The 21,827-nt window shown below is 39.9% G+C and overlaps 1 protein-coding gene across 1 annotated transcript in view; it reads left to right on the forward strand.

Moving 5' to 3' along the window:
- Positions 1–21,827, forward strand: part of C9 (complement C9) — a 64,473-nt gene that overhangs the window by 5,363 nt on the left and 37,283 nt on the right. The window contains exons 2-5 of the mRNA XM_043887802.1: positions 11,288–11,387; positions 11,808–11,952; positions 12,178–12,325; positions 19,133–19,271. Of these exons, the coding sequence (XP_043743737.1) occupies positions 11,288–11,387; positions 11,808–11,952; positions 12,178–12,325; positions 19,133–19,271 (532 nt within the window). The remainder of the gene's footprint in view (positions 1–11,287; positions 11,388–11,807; positions 11,953–12,177; positions 12,326–19,132; positions 19,272–21,827) is intronic.

Below are 21,827 nucleotides of genomic sequence, written 5' to 3' on the forward strand. Positions count from 1 at the left end.
CACTCACTTCCAGCCTCATGGTGAGAAATGTCATCTAACCTATATTCTGACAACTCTCAAGTTTATGTTTAGGGTACAGATCTCTTTCCTGAGCCCAATGTCCAATTACTTAGTCAACATCTCTCCTTGAAAATATCACAAGCATCCCAAACTAAACATGTCTAGAACAGACTTAATGGTTTCTCCACCCATCCCCACCCAACCTGCACCACTACTCACCGAGTCGTGTTGTCTGTGCTCCGTGATCTCAGTCACTCAGTCATGTTCTACTCTTTGTGACCTCATGGACTATAGCCCACCAGGCTCCTCTGTCCAAGGAATTTTCCAGGCAGGAATATTGAAAAGGGCTGCCATTTCCTACTCCAAGGGATCTTCCCAACCCAGGGATCGAACTTTCATCTCTTGTGTCTCCTGCATTGGCAGGTAGAGTCTTTACCTTTGTGCCACCTGGGAAGCCCTACTCACCGAGTTACTAAGTCAAAACCTGGGAACCATACTTGATTCCTCTATTAGTGTCATTGCTACATGCAATGTAACTGCAATTCTGGTTGGTATTACCTTTAAAATATGCCTCAAGTCTGCCCACTTCTCGCTGTCTCTACTGTGACCACATTAGCCCAAATCACTATCCTTTCTACCCTGCATCCACTCTTGTTCACTCTGTAATAGTCAATTACCCATCCAACAACCAGGGGAATCTTTTGAAAACACAAATTTGAATGTTGCTACTGTTTTCATATTCCTCTAAGGACTCCCATCAAGCTGAGGATCAAATCCAACTTCCTCGTCACAGCCAACAAGCCATGAGCTGCTTCTGCCTGCTTCTCCAGATGCATCCCACTCTCCTTTGTGGTCACTCTGCCCCCATTTGCTGTACCTCCAACATACCATCTCAGGCCCCTTGCACTTACTCCTTTAGCGTAGAACACTCTTCTTCCAGACCATCACGTACCTTCTCTCTGAATTCATTCAGGTCTTTAAACAAATAGCATCTCCTGTTCTTGTCATTTTTTTCTTTACTGTGTAACAAATCATTACAAAACAGGAGCTTTAAACCATACCAATTATTTCTTTGACTCGAATTTGGGGTTGGATTGGCTCAGTTGAGTGGTTGTCGTGGATCTCTCATATGGATGTAGGCAAATGTGGTTGGGTCTGGGGTCATCATGACAACTTCACTCACGTTTGTCACTTGAGCTGGGAAGACCCAAACAGCTGGGGGACTGTAGCAATTGATTCTCCTTAGGAATCTCTTGTGTGTGTGTGTGTGTGTGTGTGTGTGTGTGTGTGTACGCACATGCGTGTGTACTTTCCACATGGTGGGCTTAGGATAACTGGCTTCATACATATTGGTAAAAAGGCTCCCAGGCCAGTGTCTTTAGATAAACCAGCAGACCTTGCATGGGCTTCTCTAACCTAGCCTTAAAAGTCACGCAGGCTCATTTCCCCTGTGTTCTACTCATCAAAGGCATTGACAAAGACACCACCAGCTTCAAAAGGGGTCACATAGATCCCATCTTTGATAGTCTTAACATGAAAAAATTTGTGAATGTATTTGTAAAGCACCACCACGGACAGAGGAGCCTGGTGGGCTACAGTCCACGGGGTCACAAAGAGTCAGACATGACTGAGTGACTGACACCTTCTCTGAGAGGGCTCAATCACCACCCTCTACAAGAAACCCCCACCTCCACTCCAGCCTATGGCACTTTTTGTCCTCTTACCCTGGTTTCTTTTCCTTCACAGCTCACATCTCTTAACTGATATTGCATGTTGCATTTTTAGTATACTCTTTTATTGTATCTCACCCACTGGAACATAGGCTCCATGATGGTCAAGACGTTATCTTGTGGCCCCAGTCACCAGGACAATTCATGACACAGAGCAGATCCTCCATAAATATTACTGAATGTTGGCTCATTGGGAGTACATGAGAGAAAACTCTTAACTAAGACTTGGGAAACCAGGAGATGACCTGAAATTTTAGAGTAGTGACCACTGCTGTTACATTTTTTCTTCGTCCTGATGAACTGTAGGAACTAAACAAGCTGGAGGATCCATGGGTTAAGAATGCAGTCCTGTTAGTTTATATTTCTTCACTCAAAGGAACCACATTGTCTTATTTATTGACAAAAGGATTCCTCGCTACAGCAGGTGTTTTCCTGCCTGGGCCCACCACAAAGTGTCCTGGGGTGTGAACTACTCTCCTGAGGTTTTCGTTTTCTGAATCTGGTAACCTCTCTTCATGGCAGGGAGATGCGACCGGGTGTACATCAGTGTCTGTTCATTTAATGCATTTCTGGTCCAGATTTAGACCCCCTGCCAAGTTGATGTACATCTCTTTGATCTAGGAAATGTCTTTCAAGCTGAGATTGAAGCACTTGGAAGTAGACTTTACTTGATAAACAGATTTCATCTAAGAATCCAGAAAGTGCATTATAAATACCTCTCCACTCAGCCTAATAGCTCAGCAGGGTGAAAGGCAGGTGGTAGGCTTTGCACAGACACAGTCTTTGTACTACAAAAGATTGTCTGTCTAGTGAGTTAAAGGGTCTGGGGAGGGGGTACTGGGCACAAAAGGATCTATCCAAGATTACTCATCTTCTTTCTTAATATTTATAGAGTGCTTTCATTTCAATAACACATTCCTCTTGCATAATCTGTTATTTCCTCCTAATAATTCCCTCAAGCCCTACTTTTATTTTCCCTCTAAATATCCAGGTAACTGGTGCAGTGAAGGCAAAACATTCATGTGTTCACACATTTTTTAGTAATTTTCAGTTTTGTTTAATTTGACAACATTTATATTGGGTTGGCCAAAAAGTTCATTTGGGTGTGAACTTCATGGCTAACCTGAATATAAGCTTTAAAAATACATCCAGGCAAGAACTAGACTGCCTAATTGCTGACCTTTACATGGAGCTGCTATATTTAAAAAATAAATATATTTTTATTAACTTAATGCGTCTCTAAATGTCTAACAATCACCAGACTATTACACCCATAAATTGTGGAATAAGATATGATTCTTTATATTATTTCAAAGAGGATTTTAGGTGGGGAGAAAAGATAGCCTAAGGGAGGAAGTAAAAGTGTAGTTGTGGCTCAGTGGTAAAGAATACATTTGCCAATGCAGGAGATGAGGGTTAGATCCCCGGGTGGGGAAAATCCTCTGAAGAAGGAAATGGCAACCCACTCCAGTATTCTTGCCTGGAGAATCCCACAGACAGAGAAGCCTGGCGAGCTATAGTCCATGGGTTCACAAAAGAGCTGGACATGACTTAGCGATTAAATAACAGCAAGAGAGAGTGGCGAGACAGAGATTCTTAACCCAGTTCTGCTACTAATTGTCAAACTTTGAATAAGCAGAATAATTTTCTGTTTTTAGTTTCCTGTCTGTAAAATATAACTGATAACACCTTAGAATTTACCCTCAGTGGTAAAATAAAGGTTTTTTGAGAAAATAAGCTTTGGAAATTGTCTAGAAAAAGTAGTGGAAAACATGTCTTTTTAATTAAAAAACTTTTATTGAGTGTTATGGGCTAAACTGTGTCCCTTCAAAATTTATATGTTGAAATTCTAACTCCCAGTACCTCAGAATGTGACTGCATTGGGGGTCGTTAGGGCAGACCCTAATCCATTATAACTGGTGTCCTTATAAGAAGAGTGACTGTGAACACACAAAGGTACCAAGGAAAGATCAAATGAAGACACAGGAAGAAGACTTTCACCTACAAAGCAAGGAGAATTCAACACTGCAGACACCTGTACATTTCTGTTGTTTAAGCCTGTGTACTTTGCTATGGTGGTCCTAGCAAACTAAAAAATACACTGAGCCTGATATTTAGAGGGGTGTAAGTCCTTCCAAGGCAAGAGTGGCATCTGTGAAGACCTACCTATGGGACCAGGTTGGATATTCAGAGGGTGAATTGAAATCACGGTCTAAGAGGGCAATAAAAGATCAAAGGCAAAGATCTGGTGCTCTGTTCTAAGTCCAAGTGTGAGTCAATTAGTGTGCGCATTGTTAATGTGGGACTACTCTTAATGTGAAGGATGTTAGAGAAACTTCTCTAGTCAATGCCAGTATCACGGGGGCAGGGTCCTAGTCACTGATGTGTGACATCACGAACAGTCTTTCTGGCTGGTCCCTGGTACTGACTGCACTCTAGGCTTGCCAAACAAAGGACTGTAAGTCACTCCACAGGATTTGCAGTGAGTTTTACCTTCCATTCATAATCCCAAATTCTGTACCATACTCTCCGACCTAGTTATTCTTTGAAGCTGGTCTCAATGGCAGGTGAGAAAGATTAAGGTGTCATGTTGTTCAGTCTCCCAGTTGTGTCTGACTCTTTGTGTCCCGTGGATTGCAACATGCCAGTCCTCCCTGTCCCTCACCATCCCCTGAAGTTGGCCCAAGTTGATGTCCATTTTATCCATTTTGCCACCCAGCCATCTCATCCTCTGATGCCCTCTTCTCCTTCTGCCCTCAGTCTTTCCCAGCATCAGGGATTTTTCCAACGAGTCAGCTATTCGCATCTGATGACCAAAATACTGGAGCTTCAGCTTCAGCATCATCCCTTCCAGCAAGTATTCAGGGTTGATTTCCCTTAAGATTGACTGGTTTGGTCTCCTTTCTGTCCAAGGGACTTTCAGGAGTCTTCTCCAGCACCGCAGTTGGAAGGTATCAATTCTTTGGTGCTTTGCCTTCTTTACGGCACAGCTCTCACAACCATACGTGACCACTGGGAAGACCAGAGCCTTGACTACATGGACCTTTGTCAGCAGAGTAATGTCTCTGTTTTTCAACACACTGTCTAGGTTTGTCATCGCTTTCCTGTCAAGAAGCAATAGCCTTTTGATTTCGTGGCTACAGTCACCATCCGCAGTGATTTTAGAGCCCGAGAAGAAGAAATTTGTCACAGCTTCCACCTTCTCGCCTTCTATTTGCCATGAAGTAATAGGGCTGGATGCCACGATCTTAGTTTTTTCAATATTTAGCTTTAAACCGACTGTTTCACTCTCCTCCTTCACCCTCATCAGGAGGCAATTTAGTTCCTCTTCACTTTCTACCATTAGAATGGTAGCATCCACATATCTGAGGTTGTTGATATTTCTCCCGCTTATCTTGTTTGCAGCTTGTAATTCATCCAGCCCAGCATTTCTCATGATGTGCTCAAAATATTGGTTAAACCAACAGGGTGACAGCAGACAGCCCTGTCGTACTCCTTTCTCAATCTTGAACCAATCAGTTTTTCCACCCAGGGTTCTAACTGTTGCTTCTTGACCCGCATACAGGTTTCTCAGGAGACAGGTAAGATAGTCTGGTATTCCCATCTCTTTAAGAGCTTTCCACCATTTGTTATGATCCACATAGTCAAAAATTTTAGCATAGTGGATGAAGAAGAAATGGATGTTTTTCTGGAATTCCCTTGCTTTCTCTATGATCCAGCAAATGTTGGCAACTTGATCTCTGGTTCCTCTGCCTTTTTTAAACCCAGTTTGGACCTCTGGAAGTTCTTGGTTCACATAACGCTGAAATCTAGCATTCCAGATTTTAAGCAAGATCTTACTAGCACGGAAGAAGAGTGCAATTGTCCAATAGTTAGAACATTCTTTAGTACTACCCTTCTTTGAATTGGGATGAGGATTAAACATTTCCAGTACAGTGGCCACTGCTGGGTCTTTCAGATTTACTGACATATTGGGTGCATAATGTGTCATACCACTGGTATATTTAGGGTGTTATTTCTAAAACCAAGGAATTAATCTCTTCAGGGAAGACACTGAAACAAAATGCTAACATGATATTCTAAAAAGTGATAAATACAAAAAAGACAGGAACAAATAATCCAGTTGATGGCAGCAGGCCTAACTAATACTAGAAAAGCTAGATTTGTAGATTACAAAGATCCATAAGTACCTTAGTAGGTAAAGCCTAGAATAATTCCTGAAACCGGTAATAAACCAGTGCAGTGACTCAGGTCAGTGGTGATCTCAAGCTTGGCTTATGCAATGTAATGGACACCCCCTTACACCCCTGATTTCACAGATATCCACCGGATGGTGCCAAGCTGTTTTTGTCAACTTCACGTGAATATGAGAATAACCTGGGATATACTTTTTTTTTTTATTAGTTGGAGGCTAATTACTTCACAACATTTCAGTGGGTTTTGTCATACATTGACATGAATCAGCCATGGAGTTACATGTATTCCCCATCCCGATCCTCCCTCCCACCTCCCTCTCCACCCAATTCCTCTGGGTCTTCCCAGTGCACCAGGCCCGAGCACTTGTCTCATGCATCCCACCTGGGCTGGTGATCTGTTTCACTATAGATAATATACATGCTGTTCTTTTGAAATATCCCACCCTCACCTTCTCCCACAGAGTTCAAAAGTCTATTCTGTACATCTGTGTCTCTTTTTCTGTTTTGCATATAAGGTTATCATTACCATCTTTCTAAATTCCATATATATGTGTTAGTATGCTGTAATGTTCTTTATCTTTCTGGCTTACTTCACTCTGTATAATGGGCTCCAGTTTCATCCATCTCATTAGGACTGATTCAAATGAATTCTTTTTAACAGCTGAGTAATATTCCATGGTGTATATGTACCACAGCTTCCTTATCCATTCATCTGCTGATGGGCATCTAGGTTGCTTCCATGTCCTGGCTATTATAAACAGTGTTGCGATGAACATTGGGGTGCACGTGTCTCTTTCAGATCTGGTTTCCTCAGTGTGTATGCCCAGAAGTGGGATTGCTGGGTCATATGGCAGTTCTATTTACAGTTTTTTAAGAAATCTCCACACTGTTCTCCATAGTGGCTGTACTAGTTTGCATTCCCACCAACAGTGTAAGAGGGTTCCCTTTTCTCCACACCCTCTCCAGCATTTATTGCTTGTAGACTTTTGGATAGCAGCCATCCTGACTGGCGTGTAAGGGTACCTCACTGTGGTTTTGATTTGCATTTCTCTGATAATGAGTGATGTTGAGCATCTTTTCATGTATTTGTTAGCCATCTGTATGTCTTCTTTGGAGAAATGTCTGTTTAGTTCTTTGGCCCATTTTTTGATTGGGTCATTTATTTTTCTGGAATTGAGCTGCAGGAGTTGCTTGTATATTTTTGAGATTAATCCTTTGTCTGTTTCTTCATTTGCTATTATTTTCTCCCAATCTGAGGGCTGTCTTTTCACCTTACTTATAGTTTCCTTTGTAGTGCAAAAGCTTTTAAGTTTCATTAGGTCCCATTTGTTTATTTTTGCTTTTATTTCCAATATTCTGGGAGGTGGGTCATAGAGGATCTTGCTGTGATTTATGTCGGAGAGTGTTTTGCCTATGTTCTCCTCTAGGAGTTTTATAGTTTCTGGTCTTACATTTAGATCTTTATTCCATTTTGAGTTTATTTTTGTATATGGTGTTAGTATGGGATATACTTTTAAAAAACATTGGTGCCAAAAAAAAAAAATTGGTGCCTGAAGCCCATCTAAGGCATCCTTAGAAAGGAAGCCCATCCTTAGAAATTGATGCCTTAATTAATGTGGAATAGGGGATTATAATTTTACAATTCCTGTTTTCACTATTGGAGGATTATGATATGCAATCAGTAGTGAGACCTTCCTGTTTCTCTAACTCATAAATGTGCACCCACCATTGACTCTTGATTAAGGCTGGATTTAGTTTAATGGAAAAGTTCTAGCAGAGAATTTTTCAGCCACATGGTCTTAGATAGATGTAAATATTCAAACTTCTGTGAAATCAGGTTCTTTAAGGAGTTTTGGCAGCTTGTCTTAAATGTTTTTACCCTGTACTTTTAGAGGACTGAAGCTTATCAAGTGTCCTGATTTTCTGGATGATATAGGTAAAGGTCAGTCTTACAAAAATGGTATTGTCAGTCATGAAGTTTGCTGAATGACAAGCAAGTCTTGTAAGAATATAATATAAGTGGTTCACCAGGAGATTAGAGTCTAGAGGAACACAGACCTGGGTCTGTCCTAGACCACAAGATCAAGAACTTTCTTCTTCTTCATGTACTTATTCATTTATTCATTCATAAAACATTTGCTGAGCACCTATTGTGTTCCAGACACTTGATATGCAAGCTGAGCAAGATTGAGAATTTCCTTAGCTCACTGATGTTTTTATCTAGGCCATAAGTTCTGTTAGTTGGAGGATCATGGTTTCTGTTTTATTTTGTTTGGTTGTTTTGCATACCATTGTATCCTTAAAGCCTAGAAAATAGTTGACAATAAATATTTGATGAATGAATATATAAGTGAATAGATAAATTGATTAGATGAAATATGTCATTGCAAAGGCACTTATGATACAGGGAAGAACAATGAGTATGTACATGGAAAAGTACATTACATGAAGGGTTAGGGGAAGTTCTCTGGGGAAAAAGCTATGTTGAAAGTAAGATCAGTGTGGTGAAGAGGAAACAGTAGATTTAAAGGCCTAAAGATGTAAGAAAATGTGCTTATCTTGGGCATTTCAAGTTCAGTGTGGCTACAGGGAAAAGTGAAGTTGAAGAATTAGAAAGAAGATGGGCTGTGTAGAGTACTCTAAACTACATGTCTTAGTTTCCTATTACAGTTATAGCAAATGACCACATACTAGTGGCTTAAAACAACATAGATTTATTATCTTACAGTTGTATAGGTCAGACGTCTGAATCGGGTCTCACTGGGCTAAAATCAAGGCTCTGGTGGGGCTAGAATCCGCTCTAGAGGCTCATGGGGAGAATCTATTTGCCTGCATCTTCCAGCTTCCAGGGGCTGCTTGCATTCCTTGGTGAAACTCCTATCTTCAGATCCAGCAACAGTGGGTGGAGTCCTTCTTCATGCTTTGAATTTTTCCTGCCACTCAGACTGCATATCTCTCTGAACCACTCTTCTGCTTTTAAGAGCGCACATGATTAGAATGGGCTCATCCAGATTAAATACAGAATAATCTCCTCTTAATCACATGCTCAGAGTTTTGCCATGTGAAGTAACATATTCACTGATTCTGGGTATTAAGACATAGATGTCTTTGGGGTTGTTACTCTGCCTACTGTATCGTGTCAAGAAATTCAGACTTTCTCTTCAAAACAGAGAGAAACTATTAAAGAGTTTCCGTAGGGAAATGAATGATCAGCTTTGTATTTTAAAAATTTCTCTCTTGATGATTTCTGGAAACCAGATTAGAAAAAATTGCTGTCATCTAAGAGAGTTAAAATGTTTGTGTAGACCGGAGAAATGTCTGGAAAAGATGAAGGGTAAAAGGATTTGAGAGTCATTTACAAAGATAAAATGTTTTAGTGGTTGATTCTCTTTGGGGGATGAGGTTCGACAACAAAAATACCACTCTGGTTAGGGTGACTGCGTAAATGGAGGCACTGTTCACCAAGGCAATAAATACAGGAGGAACAACCTTGAGAGAAGATGTACTAGGTTTGTTTGGAGAAACATTAAGTTCATGGGATCTTCCCTGTAACTCAGACAGTAAAGAATCTGCTTGCAATGCAGGAGACCCGGGTTGGATCCCTGGGTAGGGAGGATCATCCGGAGAAGGGAGTGGCAATCCACTCCAGTTTTCTTGCCTGGAGAATCCCATGGACAGAGGGGCCTGGTGGGCTACAGTCTATGGGGTCGCAAAGAGTTGGACACATAGAAAACACACATTCTTAAGTTCATGAGCCATGAAGACATTCACATGTAGATATCCAATTAGGGGTTATATCCAAGGGTTTAAACTTCAGAAGTGATTTGTGGGCTGCAGACTTATCTCTGGGTGTCCTTAACGTACACATGAACACCAAACCCTTGGGTAAAATGTAGAAAGAAAAAGAAATCCAAAGACAGCAACTAGAGAAAAAACAGCATTTCTGAGACTGCCAAAAGACACGGAATCCGCCCAGGAGAGTAGGAGCAAAGGACAGAGGGGAAAGAAGCAATGAAAGGGGTCTGGTGTCATTCAGTCCAGGGAAAGAGACTGTCTTAAAGAGCAAGAGTGGTCAACCTCACTGATGGCTGTGAAGTGGTCAGTGAGATAAGGACTGAAGGGGATCAAGGGAGCAGGCCTCTTGGAGTCACTGTTGACTTTGGCAAGACTTTAGGACCTTAGGACAGGAGAGTCGAGCTGTGATTGGAAGGTAAGGAACAAAATACCAAAATGCAAACTACTTTTTCCAGAAAGTTGGCCTAAAAAAGATGAGAGAATTTGGGAGGTAGTTAAAAGGGGGAACTGAGACATATTATTATTTTGGAACAGAAAGAAACAGAAATATATCTCTAGGAATTCCTTCAAGTGTCATTGTGAAGGCCGGCGGGGAAGTGGAGGTAGCTGGAAGGAAAAGTAAAGTTCAGAAAGAGTGTTCTATTTGTTCATTCATTTGTTTATGTTTAATGTCAAGGACTTGAATACATTCTGCTACAAATGGAAAGGAGCTGGTGGTGAAGGAGAGTTTTTAATAGAGGAAACACTCAGTTAACAAGGGCTCAAAGAGATGCTGACAACTAGAGCTTTGGAGGAGGGATTGGCCTTACCATCCCTCCAAAATAAAAATTAAAAGCTGCATTATGAAAAGGACAGGTGCCACTTTAGGAAAACAGGGCAGGAAGTATAGGGTTACTGTTTCATACCTTCTGTTCTTGGTTTCCTTTCAGCCATTGAATAAGATAGTAATTTAAGGTGGTATTTCAACCTGAAGAGCCTGAAATGGTGAACAAAGACAGAGAAAAAAGTTCAAAGCCAGAAAAGCACAGCTAGGGGTGGGAGGAAAGGTTAAAAGTGCCAAAATATATACATTGAAATTCAAAAAGGATGATGTGGAGTGTGATGCTGTAAGTTCAGGACACACATATTGCAGGGGTGGGAAAGCTTGATTTATGAGGTGTCGCAGGAATGGCTGGGTGGACTGGCTTAAATTTGCAAGGAAATAGGGCAACTTGAAGTTTTGCCAGACTCTCTGAGGGGCACAGAGTGAAAGACTGTTCCTAGCTTCACACTATTTGAAGAAATAAGACTAATCAATGAGAAATTCCTGAGTTGGATGACTTACTAGTTTTCTTCACCTTAAGCCGAAGGTTAAATTATAATGCAATACAAGAATTAAGCCAAAATGTTGAGTTGAAAATACAATATAGCATGTGATCAAGTGTCAAATGAGAGATGGAGTAAAAAGGATAAGTACTGAGATTCAAAGGAGAGAAAGGAGTAAATAAATTAATCTGGCTTGTGAAGACTTCTTGGAAGCAAGCACACATAATGGTCATTATTAACAGGTATGTTTTATTATCTTAGTAACGAGTCGGCAGAAAAAAGTGGCACACCATTGCCCATAGACTGCAGGATGAGCTCCTGGAGTGCGTGGTCGAAATGTGACCCTTGCCTCAAACAAATGGTAAGTATTCTTTGCCATTCCCCACTGGTGTCCCCAGATGGCAACTGTATTGCCAGCATTGCCAGGGAAATGACAAAGAGGTAGGAACCTTCCCTCCCCACGCCACCACCACCAGCTGCGTTGTGAACTCAGAATGAAAGGAAAATATCTAAATGGATTAGGCTAACCTTACTGGGAAACCTGAATGCTGCACAGTTGACTGAACAAATGTCACGAGGAACCATGTTCTATACAAGAGCCTGCCAACCCCACCACATGAGGTGTTCCTTCAAGTGATGTCGGGGACTGTGTTTCAGACTTCCATCTTAAAACCTTTGACTCAACTGGAGGTTGGAGGTCTGCACTGGTATGGATGCAGTTTTAGACCAGAAGCCCTTTTCAGCCTTAGAAATGCTAACATTTCCAGCTGTCTCTGTGCAGTTTCGTTCGAGGAGCATTGAGATCTTTGGACAATTTAATGGGCGAAAGTGTGTGGACGCCGTGGGAGACCGACGGCAGTGTGTGCCCACAGAGGCCTGCGAAGACCCCGAGGATGACTGTGGCAACGACTTTCAGTGTGGTACAGGTAATCCTCCCATTGCCTAGTGTGGGTTTCTGTGTGCCTTTATAAGCCAAAAGAAGGAAATGTGCTTCCCGACCCTCATACTTCCAAGTGTGGATACAAAAAAATCCAAATATAATGTGTGGTCACTCCTCCCTCACTTTAAAGTATGTTTAATAACTTCAGAAAGAAAGGAAATCGGGCATGAGATACACAGTGTCTTTCTGCCTTTCCTGATTTTGATTGCAGGCAGATGCATAAAGAATCGACTTCTGTGTAATGACGACAATGACTGCGGAGACTATTCAGATGAGGATAACTGTGAACGTGATCCTCGCCCCCCTTGCCGCAACAGAGTGGTCGAAGAGTCAGAACTGGCACGGACAGCAGGATATGGGTCTGTACTCCGCTTGGGCCCTTGCAGATGAGGATGAGTGAAAATGATCCCCACCTCTCTTGCTGTGCTGGAGTGCTAGATGGTTTGAGCCGGTACAGAGAGTAGCCTATGGGTCTGTATTCTGTTTGAATTACATTTGAGCTTGAAAGACGTTAAGTGCTGAATCAGCAGCTCAAGATAATTTGGACAAACTGCCTGTCTTCAGTAGGTGTCTGTGGAATAGATTAGACTATCAGGATAATAGGTGATTACTTCTGAGCTCAATAGGAGAGGAGACCCCTTGGTCATCAACCTCTGGAAGATGAAAGCAAGATTAAAATGACACATTAACCTTTGAAGTTGAATTGCCAGTATTAGGTCTGGTAATTCGATTCAAATATTTGAATGCCCAGGAAGACTGGAAAAGTTCTGTTGGAACTTTTCTTGGATCTCTACCTGGGTATAAGTTCCTAGGGGGTCCCAGCATTCTGGAGTTTGCCCAAGAGGTAAAGATCAGAGGGAGCAGTTCTGATGCCATGTGGGGCTGATGTTGGGACTCTGCTTCTCATTACAGAGCTGAAGTTTCACTTGCTTCCATACAATTATTGCTTTATGTGGAATCTAAGGGAGTTTTCTCTCTGAACTAAACAAACAGGCTCAAAGCAGGGCATTACTTGTGTTATGGATTCTCATTTGATGCAAATCTACATCTGATTTTATAGGAAAAGGATACAGAAATCATAGCCCTCTTGGCTGAAAAACAATCATTTGCAATCTATAGGTTTCTTTTGTACACGAAGAGAAAATTCATTTTATGGTATCTGCCAGGGAGTCTCCCAATGAGGCATCCCAGAGAGCAGCCAAGACTCCTTAAATACCTCCTGCCTTACCTTGATCACGACTGTTAATGACATCACAGAGCCGAGCCTGCTAGACTGTGAGAGGGTGGAGTCAGCTGTGTGGAAAGTTGGCTAAGAGGTGGAAAATGAGGTAGGCTCTGATAGAATCTGTCCACCAACCATTTTAAGATCCTCATTACCATGAGCAATCACCTGTAGCTAATTTAGTCTTCATAAAGCTATTGTTCTTTGACAGCTTTCATTTGCATAGTAACTTTGAATTTTTCCAAATCTTTTTGCGCATTCCCTCTCTTAGCTATTCATAATAATCCTGTGAGATAGTTAGGGGCGACGTTATATTCACTTTATAGATAAGAACTAAGTAAAATAAACAAGGCCTTTTGGCACGCTAGTTGCTAGCAGAACTAAAACCCAAGTTTCCCTGACTGATAGAAAACTATGTGTTTTTTTTTCACTATGTCACCTAACCCTTTTTCTTCCCACATTCCCCTCACTACTCACATCACTCCTCCCACATCACTACAAAGCCCATGTCAGCTCCCTAACTTCAAAGCATAGCTAACCTTGGAAAATGAAACTCCTTAAGTAGCTATTTATTACCCAAATATTTGAATTAAGACTATAGAGAATACTAAAAATCAGTAATTAATATTTAACAAGAGATTTCAAAATAGCATGCCTTGTTATATCAATAATCATGATTTTTTCAATACCATTGATGTTACATATTTATGTATCAATACTATATATCTCCATTATGCTTATATGGGGCTATGGAACTATATTGAAATAGAGATAATAGGAATAAACAAACTAATCACAGCTACATGCTTATAAACTCTCCAGTTTGGAAAACCTCAACAAGTCATATCAGTCACATACAGTCAGATTCTTTTACACATGAAAGTCACAAGTACTCATAAATTAATTAAATTTACAGTTGTTTTCATTTGAAGGACTCTTCATTTAAATTCTCATGCCAGGAGAATTCACTTGTATCACGAATATTTCAGCCTCTTGTTGGTATCTGAGATTCTTCAGAAGTGTTTAAGGGAAATCCCCAACCCATCTTGCATCCATTGGAAAAAATAAAAAATCCATACCAGCTATAAATGACGTGCTATACACAAGGAGTTACTTCTGTGTGATCTAAGCATCACACCACTTCTGTGGAGGGAGCCGCTCTTCTGCTCACCTGGTAAATTGGAACTGCCCTGGGTTTTAGGTGCAGGTGTAAAAACAGCCATCTCCAAGTGCTGCCAAAGAACACATGCTTTTTATTTCCCAAGCGATGACATTCCATCCATGAGAAGTTTTCATGTTTCTTGGCAGAAAAAAAATTGGCTCATACTAGACTAGACTGGCTGTCTCTGTAGCAGTGGAACCAAGTCAAAAGTTTTGAAACATTTCTTCCTTAGCTGTCCTTTAGTCTGTGGATCAGCTTCATTGTAACTTTCCAAATGGACCCAGCCAACTGGGCAATTTGCTGTTCCCTAGAACAAAACCCTTCAAACTGGGGTACTCTTACTGCGGGGTGCAAAAAGACTCTCCGGGGGGGAGATAGGTGAGTTTTACAATAACAGTTTCCCCAACTATTAGTTACTTAGTTAGCTAATGTAACAAATAATAAATCTTCGATTCCATACATACAGATTTTTCAACTGATAAGCTTGAAGATTCAGGATCATTCATTCAGTTGTCAAATCCATTCTCCTGTCTGGCCTCTTCTTTCACAATCATCTAACTCCCACTTCCCAAAAGAAGAGTACATCCCTCACCCATCTCATATTTCCCTATGAGATAGAAAAACCAAGAATCAATTCCAAATTTTGTACTCAGTTGGACTTGGACTCTAAGGCCTTGTAAGTCAAGTGGTCTCCAATTCTTATTACCAACAGCATTTAAAGATGTCCTAATCAATTGTCAGGTGATGGACTATAAAAATAACATTTAACTAAAGACTAGTGTGTGTCCTTTTTTTGGCATAAAACTCAGAAGATCAAGGAATTGAATGATGTTGCTATGACAAAATTCCTTCTATTCTTATCTACTTATTTATGTGCATAAAATTTCTCAGCAGTTACATCTATACAAATGGAAAGTAGAAATGAAGTTGATGCTGAGCCCAATGTTTTTTCTAGCAGTAAGTAATATTCGTCCATGGCTATAGTAACTAATCAATTAATTAAAAAGAAGCCCCATTCTCTTCACTGAGAGATGCTTTTCCAATAAAAATTTTATGTTTAAGTATTGCTAAATTTTAATATGTTTAAATGTACTACTAAAAATGGTAACTCAATCCAGAAGAATTTATTAAACACTTAGACCTTATGGTCAAAGAATATTTAATGTTTTTAAAACTTCAACTAATAACTTTTGAGTACAGAAAAGTGTTAAAAGTGATCAATTAAAACTTCCATGCCTAAAAGTCCATTCAGTTCGGTTCAGTTCAGTCACTCAGTTGTGTCCGACTCTTTGCGACCCCATGAATCGCAGCACGCCAGGCCTCCCTGTCCATCACCAACTCCCGGAGTTTACTCAAATTCATGTCCATCAAGTCAGTGATGCCATCCAGCCATCTCAGGTTAAAATTCTATAGCAGAAGTGAAATAGAAATACAGATTCAAGCATAAAAGGGGGTGGGGGATATAAGAACTCTATTATCTACTCATTTTGCCATGAACCTAAAACTGCTCTAAGAAATAAAGTTTATTTTTTAAAAAAGAATAATCAAAAGGAATAACATAAAGCATCTAGCTGTTATAGAAATATAAACATTGTCATTACTTGATACCTGCTATCACTACAGAATTTATATGCCATTGGATTTATTTTTTAAAGAAGCACAATAATTATATTTTAAAGTGTAAATATTTACAGCATGCTGGGAAACTTATCCTTTAGTCCAGTTCAGTCGCTCAGTCATGTCTGACTCTTTGTGACCCCATGGACTGCAGCACACCAGCTTCCCTGTCCATCACCAACACCCAGAGCTTGCTCAAACTCATGTCCATTGAGTCGGCGATGCCATCCAACCATCTCATCCTCTGTTGTCCCCTTCTCCTACTGCCTTCAATCTTTCCCAGCATCAGGGTCTTTTCAAATGAGTCAGTTCTTCACATAAGGTGGCCAAGTGGAGTTTCAGCTTCAGCATGAGTCCTTCCAATGAATATTTAGGACTGATTTCCTTTAGGATGGACTGGTTGGATTTCCTTGCAGTCCCAGGGACTCTCAAGAGTCTTCTCCAACACCACAGTTCAAAAGCATCAATTCTTTGGCTCTCAGGTTTCTTTATCGTCCAACTCTCACATCCATACATGACCACTGGAAAAATCATAGCCTTGACTAGACGGACCTTTGTTGGCAAAGTAATGTCTCTGCTTTTTAACATGCCAACTTTTTCACTCTCCTCTTTCACTTTCACCAATTTATCCTTTGCAACTACTTAAACTTAAAAGGAAACATTTTAGATGTCAACCTAAAACCATACAAGGAGGCATGATTTATTAGAGTAGACAACCAGAAAATCTGAAGACTACCACCCAAAAATATGCTATATGTATTTCCACTTACAGAACATTTTTAATATTTTAAATGTACTTGGCTGCAGTAGGTCTTAGTTGCGGCACTCTGAGATCTTTAGTTGTGGCACAAGAACTCTTAGTTGCAGCATGTGGATTCTAGTTCCCTGACCTGGGTTCAAACCTGGAACCTCTGCATTGAGAGTGCAGAGTCTTAGCCACTGGACTACCAGAGCAGTCCTTCCACTTACAGTATATTGTACACTCATTCCTTCTGCCCTCCAGACCCCATCTTCAAAACTCAAATCAAATCATGATACTCCTTCTAAAACCATTTTTATGACCCTGCCATGGGGACCTCTTCCTCTTGGGAACTTTGCACATCACTTACCGGTACTGCCCATTTGGTACATGCACATTCATCAAACTATAGTTTGATGGTAATTGTATCCAACCCCTACCTTGAATATAATTTTAATGAAATCAAAGACTATATTAACTATCTTAATATTACCCATTGTTTATTACAAACACTACACTACTCATAGATAAAACAGATACAACAGTCACCTAAGAGTACATCACCATTGTTGTGTTGTTCAGTTGCTAAATCATGTCCTACTGTTTATGAACTGCATGAACTTTGTGAACTCCATGAACTTCAGCATGCCAGACTTCTCTGTTCTTTACTATCTCCTAGAGTTGGCTCAAGTGCATGTCCATTGAGTCGGTGATGCTATCTAACCATCTCATCCCCTGCTGCCCTCTTCTTTTGTTTTCAATATTTCCCAGCATCAGGGTCTTTTCCAATGAGTTGACTCTGCATATTTATAAGCCAAAATTAATGTCATTATTCACTTAATACAAAGAGGTACGGGGTCATTGTTAGTAAGATACATGGAAGACAAGTTCACGACAGAATAAAGAAAAAGTACTTGAGGTCTTGTTTAAGAAACAAACACAGATCACTTATTTCCAGTATTCTATATATTTTATCAAAACCTTAGCAATATTTTTTAAAATATTTATTGCTCACATGTCTGTGAATACAGGGATGGGTGAAAAGCTGAAGCCAAAATTTTAATCTCCCATCTAGCATAAGATGTTGAAGAATGTAAACTAGATATATAGCGTTTCTTTTTTCCTCTCTTCCTTGTTCAACTGACTAAGTATACTATTTGGCCCTTTACTGGAAATTTAGGGCCATAGCATTTTTCATGAAAGGTACTTTTGGTGGGGCAAATAGTAAGAAGGAGTTAATTCTAACTATACAATCAGCCTTAAGAAAGATATTACCGAATCATTTCTTTAATTTGCCTTTCATTGAGTTGAGCTATAATGTTCATCTTCTTTGTAGATTCAAAGTTTATTACGAATGTGCTGTTTATATAAAGATGTTGTTTTTAACCCATTGGAAATAGGATACTTTTCTAATTATTTTTCTTACATTAGCAATGGGTTTACGATCCAAACCCTTTGACAAATTGCTCTTGAAACCAACATCCAGATTTGTAATCCAACTCATTGGACTCAGGGATATGGTCCAGAGCAATAGCTTTTGCTTAGAGTTTTGCTTAGAGCATATTTATGCTTTTGTGCCAAGCTACATTATGGATATGAGAAGCAAACCTCTATTTTGGCCTCTCTGCCCTGGGGCCATTTATTCCAGATACAGTCTAGACAGCAAGGATTGTTTCACCAATTAGCACTTCACAAAGAATGAACTGTTTCTTATTCATATATTGATTTTTGGCCTACAAATCAAAGTCAATACTTTTTAGGCTACACAAGCTTCCTATTTCTGAATTAAAGTTTGCCAAATAACAATATTTTGCTAGGAGAAAAAAGGAGAACCTTTGAGAACGCCTTGCCGGATGATGACATTTTTTTGTTCCTCTTGGAAAGTGTGATAAGAGTAAAATAAGTCTGGAGGGAACAAGGTTTGTGACAAACAATGAGACAGCTGGAGGAAAAGGTTTAAGTTTAAAGAGAATGGAGAGAAAAGAGGCCCCATGTTGATTCATAGATTAAAAATCATATGCATATGTTATACTCCTCCCCCTGAGATGCTCTGTTCTCAATTTTAAGAGGTGATATTGTAGCATTGGCTTATAGTTCACCAAGGGAAGTTAGCTAAGAGTTACATCAGTGAGAATTCAACTCTAACAGCCAGATGGTCCTTTGCTTCCTACTTATTGAATTTCTTTCATTGGGCTCAACAGTGGCCTAGTTGCCTAAAAGAGTTTATAAGACCTTCCTAAGGTGTACCTCCCACCCAGACGCAGAGCAGAGGTGACCAGGCTCTTGCGTCTGTTCCTGATTCTATCACACCATCACACGGGTTTCAGGGACACGATGAGCTGAAGCTCTCTTCTCCCAGTTCCTGAGGGCTGCCTGGCATTCGCTACAGGTATCTCCATACCTGAAGCCACTCTGTTCACTCTCAGGATCAACATCCTAGGCATGGATCCACTCAGCACCCCTTTTGACAACCAGTACTACAATGGACTCTGTGACCGAGTTTGGGATGGCAACACCTTGACGTACTACCGCAGGCCCTGGAACGTGGCTTCGCTGACCTATGACGTAAGCCTTCTTAGAAGACAATTCATTGTTCAACTTTAGCTGACCAATTGTTTCCATAAGTTTCGTTCTAAATGATGTGAAAAATTCAGTAGAATGAAAATTCAATGTAAACATAAGATTGACTTAAAGAAGAGGTATAGCTTGTGTCTCTTTAGACAATATACAGCAGTCTATGATCAATCCTCAGTAGCATGCAGTTAGTGGCAGAGTTTTGGCAAATATCTCATATCTGTGAAAAGAATCATCTGAGGTTCTGATGAAACTGAAAATTAAATTAGTGCTGACTTAAGGACTGAGTACACTGCTGCCACACTCTCGAGGTTTGGTTTTGGCTAACCTACCAAGAACATGTCTAGATTTGTTTTCCTTCATGTCCCCTTTGTAACACCTGCTTGACTAACATGAGTGGTTATTCTCACTCACCTCAAAACCCCCCATCCCCAGTTTTCTAGTGAAATTATTTCCTAGAGTGATTTTTACTCTATAAAATGCCAGCTCAAGCCTACTGCCTCTCTATAAGTCACCTAAATTCTCTAAAATGATCCACAAACTGTACCTGCCCCCATTCAAAGGAATAGCATTTATCACCTTTAGAGATTCATTTTTGACTTAAACAAGATATAATAAAGAATAATAAATAACTTACTCTGATCCAGGAACTACAATAATCTGTTTCTTTAAATGGTTCCACTGGTGACCCATAAAATTTACTTTATTTAGTCACAACAATGTCCTTTATTATTGCTGTCAGTCCCATCAGTTTGAGAAACATATTACTTTTCCATAATTGTAGTTAGTATTCCTTTTATTTCTAACAATGTTATAAATCAGTCCCTACCCATTGCAGCCTGAAGTGATCATCCTGTCTTGTGAATGTTAAAGATGCTTAATGTCTCAAATATTTGACTGGCATTCTTTCCCCCATGTGCACACTCTCATATTTTTGGTACCTGTAAGTCCAGAAAAAAAATCAGTTTTCCACAAATCTAAGGGAACATTATTGATGTTTCCCATCATGCCAGGTTAACCTTCTTTAAGCATATTTTTTGAAGGGGAGTTTTCATCTTTCTAAGAAGTATTACACATGTTCTACTTTCTTTGAAAGAGTATACCAAAGAAGGGAAGCTTTGTCATTGCTGATGCAAGAAGGGCTATTGTGTTTTGTTTTTTTTTTTTAGTTCTCAGGTCTGTGTTGTACAGTTTTTCTTTGACACTGTCACCAGCCTGTTAGCTTCTCTGTAAGGTTAGTTAACAGGTGTGAACCAAGAGATGAGGGCTAGAGGGTTGCTCAGGACTGATCTTGAAGCTACATTTGGAAAGTAAGCAAACTGTTGTCCCTTATCTACAACTCTGAAAACAGATGTGATTCCTAATTCAGAAGGATTTGAATTTTACAAGGATGATGTGGTGCTTATCCTGTATATTACTTAACATCCGAGGTGGAGCTGGGAGCAGCATCTTAGAATCAAACACATTAACATATCTATGGCAAGATTAACTGATATTTACAAAAAGTGGGAGAAATGAAGACCATAAATAACTTTTTTTCAGTTCAGATCAGATTAATGCCTCCAAATGAGTTTTGGCATCAAGCTTATAAAAAAGTTGATAGGGATTGTGGACCTGAGTGTTTATTTCATGCCACCTGAAGAAGGATGCTGACAGAGTTGGCTGGGGCCTGTTAAAGTCCCCGAATCATCCCCCCTACCTTGGTGCTAGTAATGCTAATGCTCCCAGTATCCTAATCTGTTAAGGTCCACAACTAGCTCAACATTAAAGAACTTGAGTTTATTGAGTGGAAATCTCTATTTTTACTTCTTAGGAAAGGGTTATTTTCTACACCTTCTAATACTCTTAGGCATATTTTACCTACTTTTTCATGTATATTCTTATGATAGTGCCTAAAGGTAGAGAATGTATATTTTACTTCCTTATAACCTATTACCAGTTGTCACTCAATGTATGTGTAGGATAGGTGCTCAACAAAATTGTACTGGATGACAATTTTTAAAAACTTGTTTTAGTTACTTATGGGCAATAATTTACTACCTTTCATTTTTTGAGCGAATTCTATGAACCTATCATTCCGCAGGGAATATCCCTTAATAATGACATCTTACTCTGACACATTCACTTTCCCTCAATGCCTCTTCTCTCAAAGGCAGCTTTGACTCCAGAGCACACTGCAGAGTTTGGAATCCTAGCCCTTGGGAAGATTACTTCTCCTCATCATGCCTCAGTTTCCTCATCTGTAAAATAGAAATAATAATGCCTACCCTGTAAAGATAAATGAGTCTAAATAGGTGAAACATTCAGGTTACTGACACATAGCAAACACTCAATAAATATTTGCTATTCTTTTTAAAAGTATAAACAGAAGAAGACTTAGTTCTGGTTAAATGCAGTTCTGGTTGATTAGCAGTTACATTCTCACTCAAGGTTTATTGGTTACCGTAAATCAGAAGTGATGATTACATGAATGAATTAGTTCCTTTTCACTTGTCTATCTTTAGTCATTTCTACTTTTGTTGTTGAAAGTAACAGTTTGTATCAGGT

This window comes from Cervus elaphus, chromosome 25 (assembly GCF_910594005.1).
Source record: "Cervus elaphus chromosome 25, mCerEla1.1, whole genome shotgun sequence".
Taxonomy (NCBI): Eukaryota; Metazoa; Chordata; class Mammalia; order Artiodactyla; family Cervidae; genus Cervus; species Cervus elaphus.